The sequence below is a fragment of the Ictidomys tridecemlineatus genome, chromosome 3, assembly GCF_052094955.1.
Source record: "Ictidomys tridecemlineatus isolate mIctTri1 chromosome 3, mIctTri1.hap1, whole genome shotgun sequence".
Lineage (NCBI taxonomy): Eukaryota > Metazoa > Chordata > Mammalia > Rodentia > Sciuridae > Ictidomys > Ictidomys tridecemlineatus.
The window spans coordinates 205,248,301-205,262,737 of NC_135479.1; the positions used below are offsets into that span (position 1 = coordinate 205,248,301).

Below are 14,437 nucleotides of genomic sequence, written 5' to 3' on the forward strand. Positions count from 1 at the left end.
AACTCCACTGCCAAATAAACCACTAAAAAGTGTGGATGTCATACCAGGTGCTATTCTTTAGATCTGAAATGTCACCCAGAGGCCCAAAGGCTTGGTCCCCAGAATGGCCCTACTGGGAGGTGATAGTAACTTAAAAGGTGGGGCCGGTGGGAGTTCAGGCCATTGGGGGTCTACCCTTGAAAGGGACTGTGGGACTCTGGTCTTGACCTTGTCTTCTGGCCGTGAGCTGAGAGGCTTTGCTCTGCCACATGATCCTACCTCGAAGTGCTGCTCACCACAGGCCCTTAAGTAACAAGCCACAATAACTGTAAGCCAAATTAAACCTTTTCACTTTCTAAGTTGATTATCTCAGGTATTTGTGGTAGTAATAGGAAACTGACACCCCACATAAACACATTTGGACAAGTTTTTATTTTTTTAATATATATTTTTTTAGAGAGAGACAGAAAGTTTTTCAATATTTATTTTTTAGTTTTTGGCGAACACATCATCTTTGTTTGTATATGGTGCTGAGGATCGAACCCAGGCCACACGCATGCCAGGCGAGCACGCTACCGCTTGAGCCACATCCCCAGCCCCTTGGACAATTTTTTAAATATGATGTTTCATTATAGGTAGACAAAACTCAGGGTATAAGGGATTATAGGTTGAGTATTCGTTATCCAAAGTGTTTAGGACTTAGAAGTGTTTTAGATTTTAAGTTTTTTTTTTTTTTTTTAATTTTGGAGCAATTCAAATCTTGGATTTTCATATTAGGGCTGTTCAACTCTCAATGATGTACAAATATTTCAGGAAATATTTTAAGTAAAAGTAATTATGTCCAGTATGATCCCAAATTCCCATATTACAATGGCCACACTCAAAAGTGTGAATCATAATTATCTTTGTCAGACTTGTGGTTTTACTTTTTTCTTTCCACTATTTTCCTATTTTTTTAATTTTCTCAATGTTCACATATTTGTAACTGGAAAGGAAACTAGATAATTGAGTGCATTTTTTTTTTCTTTTATATCCACCAATCTTATGGGTAGGCCAGTGTATTAGGGTTCTCTCTACAGGAACAAAATCAGCAGGAAGTATAATTATAAAAAGGGGATTTATTAGGTTGTCCTAAGATACACATTCTGGATAACCCACAATGGCCATCTGCCGGCTAGAGAGCTGGAAGAATCAGTAGCCTCGAAGTCCAAGAGGCTAAAGTCCCAGAACAAGAGGGATCAACAGTGCTACCCTAGTACGAGATGGAAGGCTTCTGAAGAATCACTGGCAGAGTACGCTTTGGAAGAGTGAAAAAGCAAGAGCCGATATGCTCAGATGATCACAGCAGCAATCAAGAAGTTGTTCAAAAAGAATGGAGCTTGCATCTGCTTCCTTGTTCTTTTATTCCATCCAAGCCATCATCCTATAGGATGGTGCTGTCCTTGCTTAGGGAGGTCTCCATTTCAGTTGGCTATCCCACATGCCAATCATTCCTAGACACACCCTCACCCACACACCCATAAACCTCTTAACCCTTGGCATCTCTTAATCCAATCAAGTTGACAATTCAAACTGGCCTTTATAGCCAGCTAGAAGTTAAATCAAGTCAAGTCTCCTGAGAACTAAATCTTTATCATTTATCTTTGTGATGCCTGTCTTCAAAGTATGATCACATACATCTTCTAATTTGATCATCCTTGATGAAAGAGAGGTAGGTAGTTATTTTAAAGATGAGAAAAAGAGAATCAAATTGATGGGCCTCAGGCCAAATGGCTAATAAAGCAGTTACACTAGAACTTTGAATGACAAGACAATATGACTTGGGACACTGACACAATAATTCTGTTATTCTCAGGAATATTAGAACTTCTAAGCAGAATAACTTCTAAGAGAAATGCTTGTACATATTCTCCCAGAATCCTACCCCTAGAGATACTTATTACTCACTGATAAACTTTATTAGCATACAGTAGTAAATAAGTAGCATAAAGTGGAACCCTTATATACATTTGTGCTACTCTGTTCTTGTCTAAGTTTCCACATGGTTCTGACAAATAACTCAATAGACAGATTCTCCAGAGAACTTTAAGCATTAGTTTTTAAAGAAGATTCAATCACACAAGATGCAGAAAAAACTCTTTAAGGGCTGGGGCTGTGGCTCAGTGGTAGAGCACTTGCCTAGCATGCGTGAGGTACTGGGTTCGATTCCCCTGCACCATAAAAAAAAAATAATAATAATAAAAAAATAAAGGTACTGTGTCCATCTACAACTAAATATATATATATAGAGAGAGAGAGAGAAAAAACTCTTTAAGATTTTTACCATTCACTATTTAATACTGTCCAAAGTACTGTTTTTAAACATTTATTTTTTAGAAATAGTTGGACATAATATCTTTATTCTATCTATTTATTTTTATTTGATGCTGAGGATTGAACCCTGGGCCTCACACATGTTAGATGAGAATTCTACTGCTGAGCCACAATCCCAGCCCACTGTTCAAAGTATTAAAAGCAAAATTGTTCCTTAAAAAATAGAAAATCAATAATAATGAGTCTGACACAGAGAAGAAAATAATTCTAAAAACTCAGCCCAGTTTCTTATCAAAATACAAATTCCTAAATTTCAATTCCAGCAAGTATCATAAAATAGCTTAAAAATTCTAATGTGGGAAATAATCACCTCTTTGCCATAAAATACAGCTGCAGAAATGATTCTACAATTCTTCTCATTTAAGATATAACGGATGGGAAAGAACAAGAGACACAACATGGAACAGAGTTCAGCTTTTGCAGCTCATAAAGGACAATTTTGATTCAACCTCCCACAGCTTCGTTTGCAATGCTTTCAAGACATCTTCCATCTAAAGAGTTGAAAAAACAAACACAAGCATGAATATGGCTAAAATTATACATGGTTAAATGCAATTAAAATATATACTGTTAATGCAATTTTCAAGTTATTCATTATACAAGATAGATATTCAGTATTTAACAAAAACTATTTAGGGCCATAACTTTATTTAAATAAAATATAATTCAACTATTCACTCGCCACCATCTTGCCTGTTTGACCACAAGAAGACATTAACATTCAATATAAGTGTGTTTATACCAAGGAAACTGATTCCAATAAAATAGTGATTTGATTCAAAGCTATATTTCTAGTTTAATCATTTTAGAATATATTCTGACTTGATTTTGGCATAAAATGTCCCCACTAGTTTGTTGATAAAGTCTCAGCTTAATTTACAGATCAGTTCCTCCCAAAAGTCAACTCTAGTGACAACTGAAATACGCACTCTCTTGCCATAAAGGGCTAAGATCAAAACAGATGGCATTCTCAGTCTCACTACATAGAGAACTTTTTCACTGACAGGAAATTGTTTGTACAGACATAAAACATTCAGAATAAAATTACCTGTTTTAGAGACTTTTCTATTTCAACTCGGCTTTCAAGATTAAAAAGCTCTTTATCTTCTGGCATAATTTGTTTTTCAGAGGACCCTAAAGTATAACTGAAGTGTAACACAGTACAAAGTTAAAACATGTAAAAGAAACAAATGCTAAATTTATGTCAGTTAATACTAAAACTCTTTGCATTATATACCAAGTAAACAAACAAAACAGCTATTTTTGGTAAAAGCTTATCTAGGAAGCTGTACTACACAAAATCATGTCTTTCTGCACAGCACCTTTGTCCAGATACTTCTACATATTCACTGTCCACAAACATTTCATTACTGGAATAAACCTGCTCTATATTGAGTGGCAAAATGTTAAGAGTTCAAAACTCTAAAGACAAGTTTAAAGACCGTGAAGAAGATGGTGGTCCTGAAGAAGCCACTGCTTTCTGGTTTTACGTAAATTTTGGAAATGTATTTTCAAAGTTGACTTTTAATAAATAATAATTTGTGGGGTCAACTCACGCTTTCCAAAATTTGGGCAATTTCAACAATTATGCTCCAAGTCATGTGTGGCTCAACTCTCCAGGGTCGTGAGATGCTATGGCTTAGAAAAGTAATTATAGCAGAAAAAATGACCTGGTAACAGGTGGAAAAGAGGCCCAAGTGTTGGCAACCAAATAAATCTAGACATGGAAGGAAATTTGATTCTTTTGCATTTCTTTGGTAGAAGTCTTTTATTACATGTAACAATTTTGATGTTGCTTCTTTTGCCAAATAAGAAGTCTGCCCTTGGAAACCCTATAAATTATATTCCTGAAAAAACAGCACTGTGGGCAAAACTGCAGAAGGCAATTAACATGCTGTTTATAAAATCAAACAAAGAAAGGAGATGAGGTAGAAAAACTAAATGGCATTTAAGTAACTTCTAAAACCATAAATAAACATTACAGAAGGTATCTACTTCTCAAATAAAAACAGAATCCTTGGCATTCAAATCCTCTCCCCAAAGTAACTTGGATTCTAAATGCAACTGCTCAGGAAAAACAGCTTCAATATTATGATCTTCTGGGATAAAACCTCCTACACATTTTCTTTTACACAGATAATATCACTTTTGAAAGTTTTGTACCAACTCTGCTGGATTCAAATTTCACGTCTTTTATACCTGTACTTTCACAGACGTGATAAAATTCTCATGGATATTAAGGTAGCATTTGTCTGGGCCCACGTCTTCTATTCACATATTAAAACCAAAACAGGCATCTCGCCAGACACTCCTACAGGCTTTGTAGCAAGGAACAGAACTTGTTATATTATCCTTTTGTCTAAGGCCTATGAAAAGTTTGTGGATTATAAAATTTTGATCTAAAACTGTCTAGCTTCAAAAAAGGGGGTGGGGGAGTTCAAAATTGAAGTGATTTAACAAGGAGTAAATGGATTAGAAATTCATAAAAAGAATACTGTTCTAAATTTTTTAAAGAGAAAAATCTAAGAAATTCAACACAGGGGATGAAATGCCTCAAATAATGAAAGTATAGGCACTTTCCTTTCTTAATTTGTTTCTCTTTCCTAATATAATACAAGTTTTTTTAGGCATGCTTAAAAATCTCGAGGGCAACATCTTTACCAGGATGAGTGAAAATGCCCTGGGATCAAAAATTTACTTAACTTTATGCTTCCCATTTAAAAAGGCCAATAAATTGGAAGACCATTTAGATACCTGAAATTCTCTGATTCTGTCACTAAACCAGAACTGAATGCTTCCTAACCATTACTCTAAATAAATCTTAAGTCTTTTATTACATGAACAATGTTACTTTTCCTTGTGTATCTCAAAGAGAAGCAGACCATTCTTTACTATTGGAAATGTTAGGACTTTGTGCCTCTACCTTTCCAGAACACCAGAGACTTCTTTCCTAACCAATTTTGAAATTCCTGTTTTTTCACAAAGTCTAGGAAGCTAAAAACTGAGGGAGGGAAGGAATGGAAAACATACACTGATCTTCACAACTGCTTAAAAAAAAAATCTTACAAAGCTACATTCAATTTTTTAAAGTAATAATTTAATAATTAATAATAATTTAATGCTTGACTTTTCCAGTGCCAAAGCAGTCAGATCAAAGCAAAACAAAAATTAGTGATTTGACTGTCAGAAATTATTACTTGAAAATAAATTTTAACAAACAATGTTGATTCAGTTCTGATGTTTTCATATCATCTTCTCCGTAAACTTAACTGAGAAATCAGATGGAAACTTACCTTTCAATGGCTTCAACACTGAGGCAAAACAAGTCTCTCTTATAATCCAGATTCTTGGGAGTGCACCTGAACACATAGCCAAGATGGAGGGAGCAACCCGCACAGTACAGGGTCTCGAGAATGCTGTCATAAAGAAATGCCACCACTTTAGCAAAATAGCAACTCACTATGACAAAAACCCCATTGTTAAATCCATAAATGCTAAGTACTTAAGCTCTAAACTGTGCCATTCTGATCATATTGATTCATATACGTGGAAGGAAAAAATGATGGTAAGATGCTTATAAGACATATTACACTGTATTCATCTCCAGGCACACTGCCTTGCACACCTAATGACACCGACATACAAATGACAAGAAGAGAGGATACTGATACTTTCTAGAATGTAAACTCCTCTGTCCAGTATTTAGAAAATCAGATTGATTTTGGAAATATGACTAAAAGAATCTACATGTCCTTTTAATGTCACTATCTAACCAATAAGCCCACCGAGGGTCACTAGCGCTCTAGGCAAAGGTACTAGGCAATTTTTTCCTTTAATAAACCAGAAAATATACAGTTGTTGAGACTTTCAGGCCATCTGTATCTGTGGTAACTATCAACTTTGCCACTGGAACATGGGAGCAGCCAGAGACAAGACATAACTGAATAATCTGGTTCTAACTAAAATGTACTCGCAAAAAAGGGCCCGGTCCATGGGCGTAAGCTTGTCTAGCTTGCTCTAGTAGAGGTGTTTGCTTACTTAAAAAGACTGCCTAAAGTTAATGATGAATCATAGAAGACTGGTAAGTTGCAAATAATTTAAGTCTGGTAGAGATGCAAATGATTTCTGCTAGTAGAAAAGATAACTCCAAAGGTTGCTGCTGTGTTGCAGGACATTAACTAGATTTGACCTATATGGCAGTACCCTCCCTCTCATCCAGCTCTGCCATGTTCTGGTTCCCTCGTTAACTGGTTAAATAGATATTTTATTTGACATGTGTTCAATATAAGTTTGTTAGAATTAACTTTCTTAAAACATTACACTTTGACACAGTACTTTTCTGTCAACCACAGATATCCTACATGAGTGGTTCACAGGTATTTTGCTTAATGATCCACCATTACTTCTCCACATAACTGTTCCTTCATATGGACACTTCCCAACCCAGTTTCCACACATGTGAACGTACCCGGCTGCTACCATGCCAATTTCTGTCTTCTTTAAATGTGGCTTAAAATCCACTGTCTCATCAAAGCCTGTCACACTGGTCACTCCAAATTTATGATTCTATAAACAACTATACTAAAACTATAGTCCCAACACATAGATCTATTGATCACAGTCATGAAATATATATCCTAAAAGATTATTACTTCATAAGCATTTTAACTCTTGCTCAGTATGTGAGCCAGTCATCATCCCTAAATACCTGTTCCTTCTATCAGCAAAAGGAGCTTCTAAGAACCAGACACCATATTATAGACTGCATGAGTATTTACCTACAGATAACGGGAGATGTTTCTAATTACTGCAGCAACATATGGGAAAAAGATCAAAATGGATCACCACCTGATAAATTATGAGTTCTCACTGGTGACATAATTAGCTTAATAACATACCACTGATTCCATATTAAGCACCTAAGGGATTTTTTTAAAAAAGGTTTTATGTAAGAAATAAAAAAGCATCTACCTACAGTAAAATGGCAAATCTCATGCTACATACCAACCTTATAATAATTAAGAGGCCACCACTTAAAATTATCAAGCTTGTGAACTAACACCTAATGTAAGTGTCATCAGCCAAGAAAGAACACTCAGAGAAATCTTGGGGTTGACCTCAAAACACATTGATCGTTGGTTAAGACTGTTTTAACTTGAATTATCAAAAACAGTTTAGGCACCACCAGAGTACAAACAAACCCCTTCACATTTCAGTATGGTGTGAATATGGTTTGTTCAAATTCATGCTGAAATTTAATCCCCTTTTTGAGGTATTAAGAGGTTGCAAACCAAGACTTCCTATGGTGTTCAAAGCTGGGACCTTTGAGAGCTGATTAGGATTAGATGAGATCACTAGGAGTTAGTCCCCATGATTGAATCCTGGTGGCTGTATCATAAGGAGGACAAAGAGATCTACACATGCAAGCTCCCTGTCTCCTGCCATGTGGTGCTCTGTACCACCTGGCGACTCAGCTAATAAGAAAGCCATCACCAAATGTGGCCCCTAGATCTTGTATCTCCAGAACTACAAGCCAAAATAAACCTCTTTTGTTTATAAAGTACCTGCCTCCGTATTTTCACTATAGTAACAAAAACAGGCTAAACCACACCTGTAGAATAATCCCGGGGGACAATGAAGGCTGAGAGCCACTACCACTACAGCGTCATCCTGCAGGCACAGCTTTTGTCAGAATTCACCCTTATCGTTGAACAATAATGTTGAAAAAGCAGGGCAGATATCATGAGGTAATTTTAGATGAGGAATGAGTTAGGTTGAACGATCCTTAACAAAGGGCAGAGTCAGAAAGGACAGAGGAAACAGCACTGCCTCCTCCTAAAGCCCACAGTGCTTTCTACCATCAGCACCTTATTAGACAGGTAGGGTGGCTCCATCAAAAAATGCACACGCATGCCAAAGCAACACGGTTTTCCCAAAAGTGGAGGTACAGGGCCTCAGTGAAACTCAAGACAATTTAAGGCAGTGTGAACAATGGGTTTAGGTGATACAAGTAAACAACATTAAATAACTCTAGATCACAGAGTGAGAAAATCAATTCCTCTTCAATTATCTACCAATCCTCATTATCAAAGAGAAGAAAGTCTGTTTGACTAGATTGTTTTTAACACGTGTCTCATACTTGCCAATCTTTTTAACAGTAAGAGAACAGACCTCAGGAACTGGTCAGCAATGATATTTTGGCCAGACCTAAAAATGTTCATTTCATTGTCATTACCTTGAGATTTACTTTAAAGTTATGATCAATGATGAATTTATGGAAGTAATATAAAGATACCTTTAAAAAATAAATTTAAACTCCAGTTTTGAGTTAATTTAATGAAAATACACTAAGAATACAAGAGTGCAGCTGGTACACAGACATGGCAGAAAATGGAGAAGATGACATCAAATGACCAGACTTGGGAAGCAGAGACGACAGGACACTTCAGAGAGACCCACGCATCATCCAAGCCCTTTCAGTCAATCAGCCCCAGCCTTAGTGAAGTTCCAACCTCCCTGTCTTGTCCTCTTCATCCACAAAGTGAAAAATGATCTGAGTTTTCAAAGTCTTAATCACCTGCTTGCCAACAGCACTATTTGTCACATCTACATATTACCTATATCATTATCAATTTAACTTTCCTTTGAGTAAATTTTTAAAAATTAAAATACATTCCTTGTATAGGATACCCTAGCATTACCAAAAATGAAATCAGTATTTTTAGTAATTAAAATATAATTATCAAAACAAATTTTAAAAATTAAAAAAATATATATAATTATCAATGTATGCTTCTTTGTGTACTACCACTTAAAATTATTTCATATACCTCAATAAGATACATTTCTCATTTATATGAGACAGAGCTTCCCATTTAGCCACTTGCAGCTGATGGGTGGCAGATATGGCAAGATATCTGTCCCCTCAATCATTGCAGTAGCCACACAGGCCTGGGATTGCTGCAGCCCCAAGGGTTGGTTACTTATGGCCATGGGCAGCCTTAACTGTTTACCCCAATAAGCTGTATGTATGTGTACACACGTAGGTTTTCTTTTTCTTTTCTTTTCTTTTTTTTTTTTTTTTTTTTTTTTTGGGGTGGTGCTGGGGATCAAACCCAGGGCCCTGTGCATGCAAGGCAAGCACTCTACCAACTGAGCTATATCCCCAGTCACACGTAGATTTTCTATATGTTCCCAGACATATAGGTAGCACCTGTCTTGACTTTGAGATTTTATGATAGAGATATTTTTATTCTATGTTTTATTTCAATTCTCTTCAGCATCAAGCCAAAAGACCCATAAAGGCAGTGTCAGAATATGCCCTCAGAAGTTCAGAAACATCCATTTCACTATCTAAAGGGGACCAACCACCATCACTGAAGAAATGATATCTCTGAATGACCAATATTATACTGATTCAATTACCATGAAAACAGTTTTAGCCTAAGTAATCACTTGGGATAATGGGATGATGGAAGAGTTTCATCTAAAAATAAGCATTTTCTCTAAATATCCACAAACATACAACCTTACTCACCAACCATTTTCATCTTTACGTTTGGAAAGCTTCTGCTCTTTATCCACAGAAACATTACAGGAAACACCTGGAAAGAGAGAAAGTAAAAACGCTTTATTAATGTATTTTGGGATTTTACAGAGGACTTCCAGAACAAAATAAGAGACCAAAGTCACACACACAAGGATGGTTCAAAACTCAATGTACAGGGGTCTTCAGGAAAAGATGGTGGGAGAGGAGTTATTTTATTCCCTTCCTTTGGAAATCATTGACAAAATAAATAAAGTCAAAGGGAGGGGTTTCAATCAGTAGTGGAACTTGGAACAATGAGAATCTAAAATCACAGACTACAAAGAGCATCTGCCAGACAGAGTAAAATTGGGAGCAAAACCAAAGAAGTTGCTAAAAGCCAACAGATACACCTCCAGACTGCAAATGCAGAGCTCATTTTTCTAAAAATAACTGAAAGGGTCCTTAGTATCCCAGCTAAGTATCTTTTACTTCAACCATGACTTGGACGAGGCTCACAGCTAGACCACAGGAGCGGCAGAGGACGTTCCCAGAGAATTGGAGAAAAGACATCAGATGTAAGAAGGACAAAAGAGATTCTTAATTCCACCTGCTTCTACAGTCTGCCATAAGTCAGTACATCCCACTTCCACCTGCCCAACTGCTCAATGCAGAAGCTGGGGAGTCATCCTTAGATGATGCAGTTCTGGGGAGTACCCCCAGCCCTGGTCCTTGGTTCTCCACCTCCTCATCCTGCTCCCCTGTATCCACTGCACTGCTGTCATGTCAGCCCTACTTCACAAACCTTGCTCCAGGCCCCAAACCACCAGCACCGCCTGCTGCACTAACAGTACAGACCTGCAGTAGTGCTGACTGACCTACCCCATTTCCACTCCTTTTCCTCCTTCAATGCTTTCTTTTTGGAAGACGGGGGAAGACAGCTTATGATGATTAAGCAAACTCAGGAAGGGAAGGCCTATGAGAAGTTTTCCTATAATAATAAAGCATTAGAGTTATCCAAGTGTTCTCACAGGGGTAGGGAGGTGGGTATAAGTCAAATTATCTAAAGCCAAGATATTTGTATATAGTTTTTAAAATTTAAAAACTACTGACATAAAAAACTAAATTATGAAAACAATAGCACTTTATATGTAAAATTAATATGGCAAAAAATAGAAAAGCTATAAAAACAAGACAAATAAAATGAAAGACTTAACATATTATTTCTTAAAAGGCATATATAAGATAAACCCATATACCAAAAGTAAGGGCTCCTACTCTATCAAAATTCAACCTGAATATATGCCGTTCTAATCATATAGTACTGGAAACAACCTAAACCTCTATCAATAGCCAGATTGGGCAGATCAACAGCACTCTCATTAGAGAAATCACTGAAGTTGCACTTGGGTCTTACTCAAAACATATAGCACACATTAACTCACTCACTTCTCACCAATACCCATGTGAAAATTACCCCAGTTGTATAGAAGAGGAAAGGAAACTGAGGCACAGAGAGGTTAACTAGCCTGCCCAAGGACACGCAGCTAATCAGCGGCAGACCAGAACCCAAGTACAGTCTAGAGCCTTCATCACCAAGCCATACAGCCCCTCAACAAGGATACACTAAGCAGCTGCTAAAACGAAGCGTATCATGTTCAAATAACATGGAAAAATATTCAGAATATACGTATGCGGCAAAAAAGAGAACTGTGCCCATTTAGTCTTAATGAGATGAATGTAATCTCAAGTCTTTTTGAAACTTTAACATTTGAATAAGTGCCTATGTGTATGGAGCGTATCTGGAAGTTTAAGTGAGAAATTAACAGCCCGCAGATTTCCGTGGGGAGCAATCCGTACTGGTCAGGCTACACCTCAAATGCTTGATCACTTGTTTCTGAATAATGCTCATCCAACCGCTGCTCTTCTGGGATGGGGACCTCATAAAAAGACCCATCACTCACGAACCCAACTGCTGGGGTTGAAGTGGCACCCCTTTCTCCCCAGAAAAGCCCCCTTCACCATGGCTGATTTTAGGACTGTCAGCAAGAGCCTCTGCAAAAGAGTCCAATGTAACTTCCTGTTTTCCTGTCGCCCTGTTTACTTGGCCACTGGCCGGGAAGATACCAGCACTCCAGGTGCTGGACACCCCCTTACTAGTTTTCACAAAGGTATCCAGTATAGTACCTTGTAGAAATGTGCAGACAAGGCCTCTGGCCTTGAGCTGGGCTTCACAGAGATGTCTACATTTTTAAGATAAGTTACAAATGGGCTCCATGGTAACAGCTGGCAGGGGGAGGAAGGAGAGGGGAGAAGAAGCTCTCCCCTTCTCAGGTGTTGTCCTTGAAGGGTTAACTTGCCCAGAACAGTGAAAGAAAGAGCTGCTTTTATGTGAACTCCTGCAGACTGTGAACTTCTGAGTCCCTTCCCTTACACGCTGGGTATAAAACTCTGAAATTCCCTGAAGTCGGGGTTCAGGGGATTAATTGATTACAGCAAAAGCTGTGCCCTCTGAACCTGGCTGCAGCCAAATGAAACTGTTTCCTGCTATCTTCGGTGCCTTGCCTCCTTTGTCCCTACAACAGAGTGAGCCTCCTCCTCCCCTTTTCCTGAGAAAGCTCAGGCGGGCCTCTCTGCTTTGCAAGCCTCCCTGCAGCGGAACCTCCCTCCCCCAGGACGCCCAGGTGTAGCACACCTGGGAACCAGGCCCCAGCCCCCCAGCGCGGCCCGCCCGCACTGACAGCGCAGCAGGATGCAGTTGGTGTCCTCCTGGCTGGTGACCCAGCTCAGCGAGTCGCCCAGCGGACGCCGGCAGCCGGAGCACAGGAACACCAGCGGGGGCTCCGCCGGGGCCGCCTCCTCGGGAAACCTGTCGGTGCTGGCCTCGGTCGCGTCTGTGCTCACGGAGTTCCACATGCTCGCCCACTTCTCCAGCAGCCGGTGGCGGCCCGAGTCCTCCGAGAGCCTCCTGCCCAACGGCGACGAGTCGTTCCTCTTATCCTTGAGGTCACCCGCGCAGCAAGTGGAGATACACCCTCTGTGACGACCCAATGACCAAGAGCCCGCCATAATCTACAAATAGCCCGCGCCCCAGAGCTCCAAGGGAAAAACGCGGCTGCGCCTGCGCGGGGCGGGGCAGGAAGGCGTCGCCGGGAGGGGCCGTGGCCCAGGGGCGGGGCCTAAGGAAGGCGACGCGAAGCCTCTAATGCGCATGCTCGCTGGCCGTCTGGGCCAGGCCGGCTAGTCCCTAGGCTTTGCGTTAGATCCTCCGTCCTAAAGAAATTAAAGCTGCTAAAATTGGCTGGATTATGAGCCTAAGAAGGGTAACTCACCCTTTACACGGAAAGGACAGCATCACTGAGAAAGCCACGGCGCCCCGTGAGGACATCAACCCCCCCCCCGCCCCCCCCCCCCCGCGGCAGCTGCAGCGGATTCCCGCAGCCGCCCGGGCGGAGGATTTAGGGCGTGTAGGTGCTTCCTTTGGCCCAGCCCCTCGGCGAGATGCCTTGGTCCCCTGAACTTTAGCGTGCCTGAAAAGATTCCGGGTCCCACTCTCACAGACTCGGGGTCGGAGACCGAGAATTCGCGTCCCCAGCGGCTCCTAGGGGCTGTCAGCACGAGCGCTCCCACGACGGCACTGCCCTGTGTGCTCCTGAGGCCCCACTTCCTGCGAGGTGGGCAGGAGCCGCCTCATCACAAGCTCTTTTTGTGCCTTGTTATTTCTGGAACCAGATCTTAGAAGGGCCCTGGGTCCCTCGGACGAGGGCAGCTTGGAGAAGCTGGCTGGGGCGGGGAGGGGCCGGAGCGAACCGGGTGGAAAGCGAGGAAGTGCTCCGCTGTGCGGCTGGGGAAGCTGCGCGCCCTTGCAGGAGGCACAGACTTGCTCAGGTGCCCCAGAAAGCCAGCCTCTGACTTCAGAAGGCCCAGGTCTGGAGGGAAAGCTGGTGGGCACTGAGGGACCACACCATAGAGAGCGCATCTGGGAGGAAAGCTGCCCCCAAGGACTCGCATCTGCTCCCACTGAGCTTTGGGTATTCTTCTCAAGCCATTGCTCACTTTGCTCCATTAGCTAGAACTTACTTCCAACTTTAGGGGCCATTAGCAAAAAGCAAAAGCTTTGGAGTCGGAAGTCCTGGGTTGCCCTACCCTTGCCTCCAGGAGGTTGGGAGTAACCGTGTAGGAAACAGGTGGAAAGGCTATGGGTTAATGGGTCAGTACAGCACAGGGTTGTTAATGAGGATCGAGTGATAGAATATGTGCATAAGGTAGCCCTAGCACACCATGCCATTGTTAAGTAGCCTCCAACTGAAAGAAAATGCTTCAAATAATTTAGACCTTTTTTTTGTCCCCACCCTGGAATTCTCTTCCCTCCTGCTTATTTTTATAGAGCCAAACCTGACCTTCCTAGACTGCCGTCTTCACGCACAATGTCTCTGGTACAATATTGGCACATCCACATGAATTCTTTAAGTAAATGGATAGCAACTTGAGAATTCAAGGGATGAACTCTTTGGTTTCCTATTGTCGACAATTTCCCATATGGCATATCCCAGTAAAGCA

At 40.5% G+C, this 14,437-nt stretch overlaps 1 protein-coding gene across 1 annotated transcript; it reads right to left on the reverse strand.

Annotated features, from left to right (window-relative positions):
• Positions 1 to 1,077: 1,077 nt before the first annotated feature.
• Positions 1,078 to 13,233, reverse strand: Mis18a (MIS18 kinetochore protein A). The gene is made up of 5 exons (XM_005323538.4): positions 12,619 to 13,233; positions 9,890 to 9,956; positions 5,646 to 5,768; positions 3,401 to 3,497; positions 1,078 to 2,843 (listed from the first exon to the last, which is right to left on the reverse strand). The coding sequence occupies exons 1-5, from the start codon at positions 12,944 to 12,946 to the stop codon at positions 2,763 to 2,765; spliced, it is 696 nt and encodes a 231-aa protein (XP_005323595.1). The 5' UTR covers positions 12,947 to 13,233; the 3' UTR covers positions 1,078 to 2,762.
• Between the last annotated feature and the right edge of the window lie 1,204 nt (positions 13,234 to 14,437).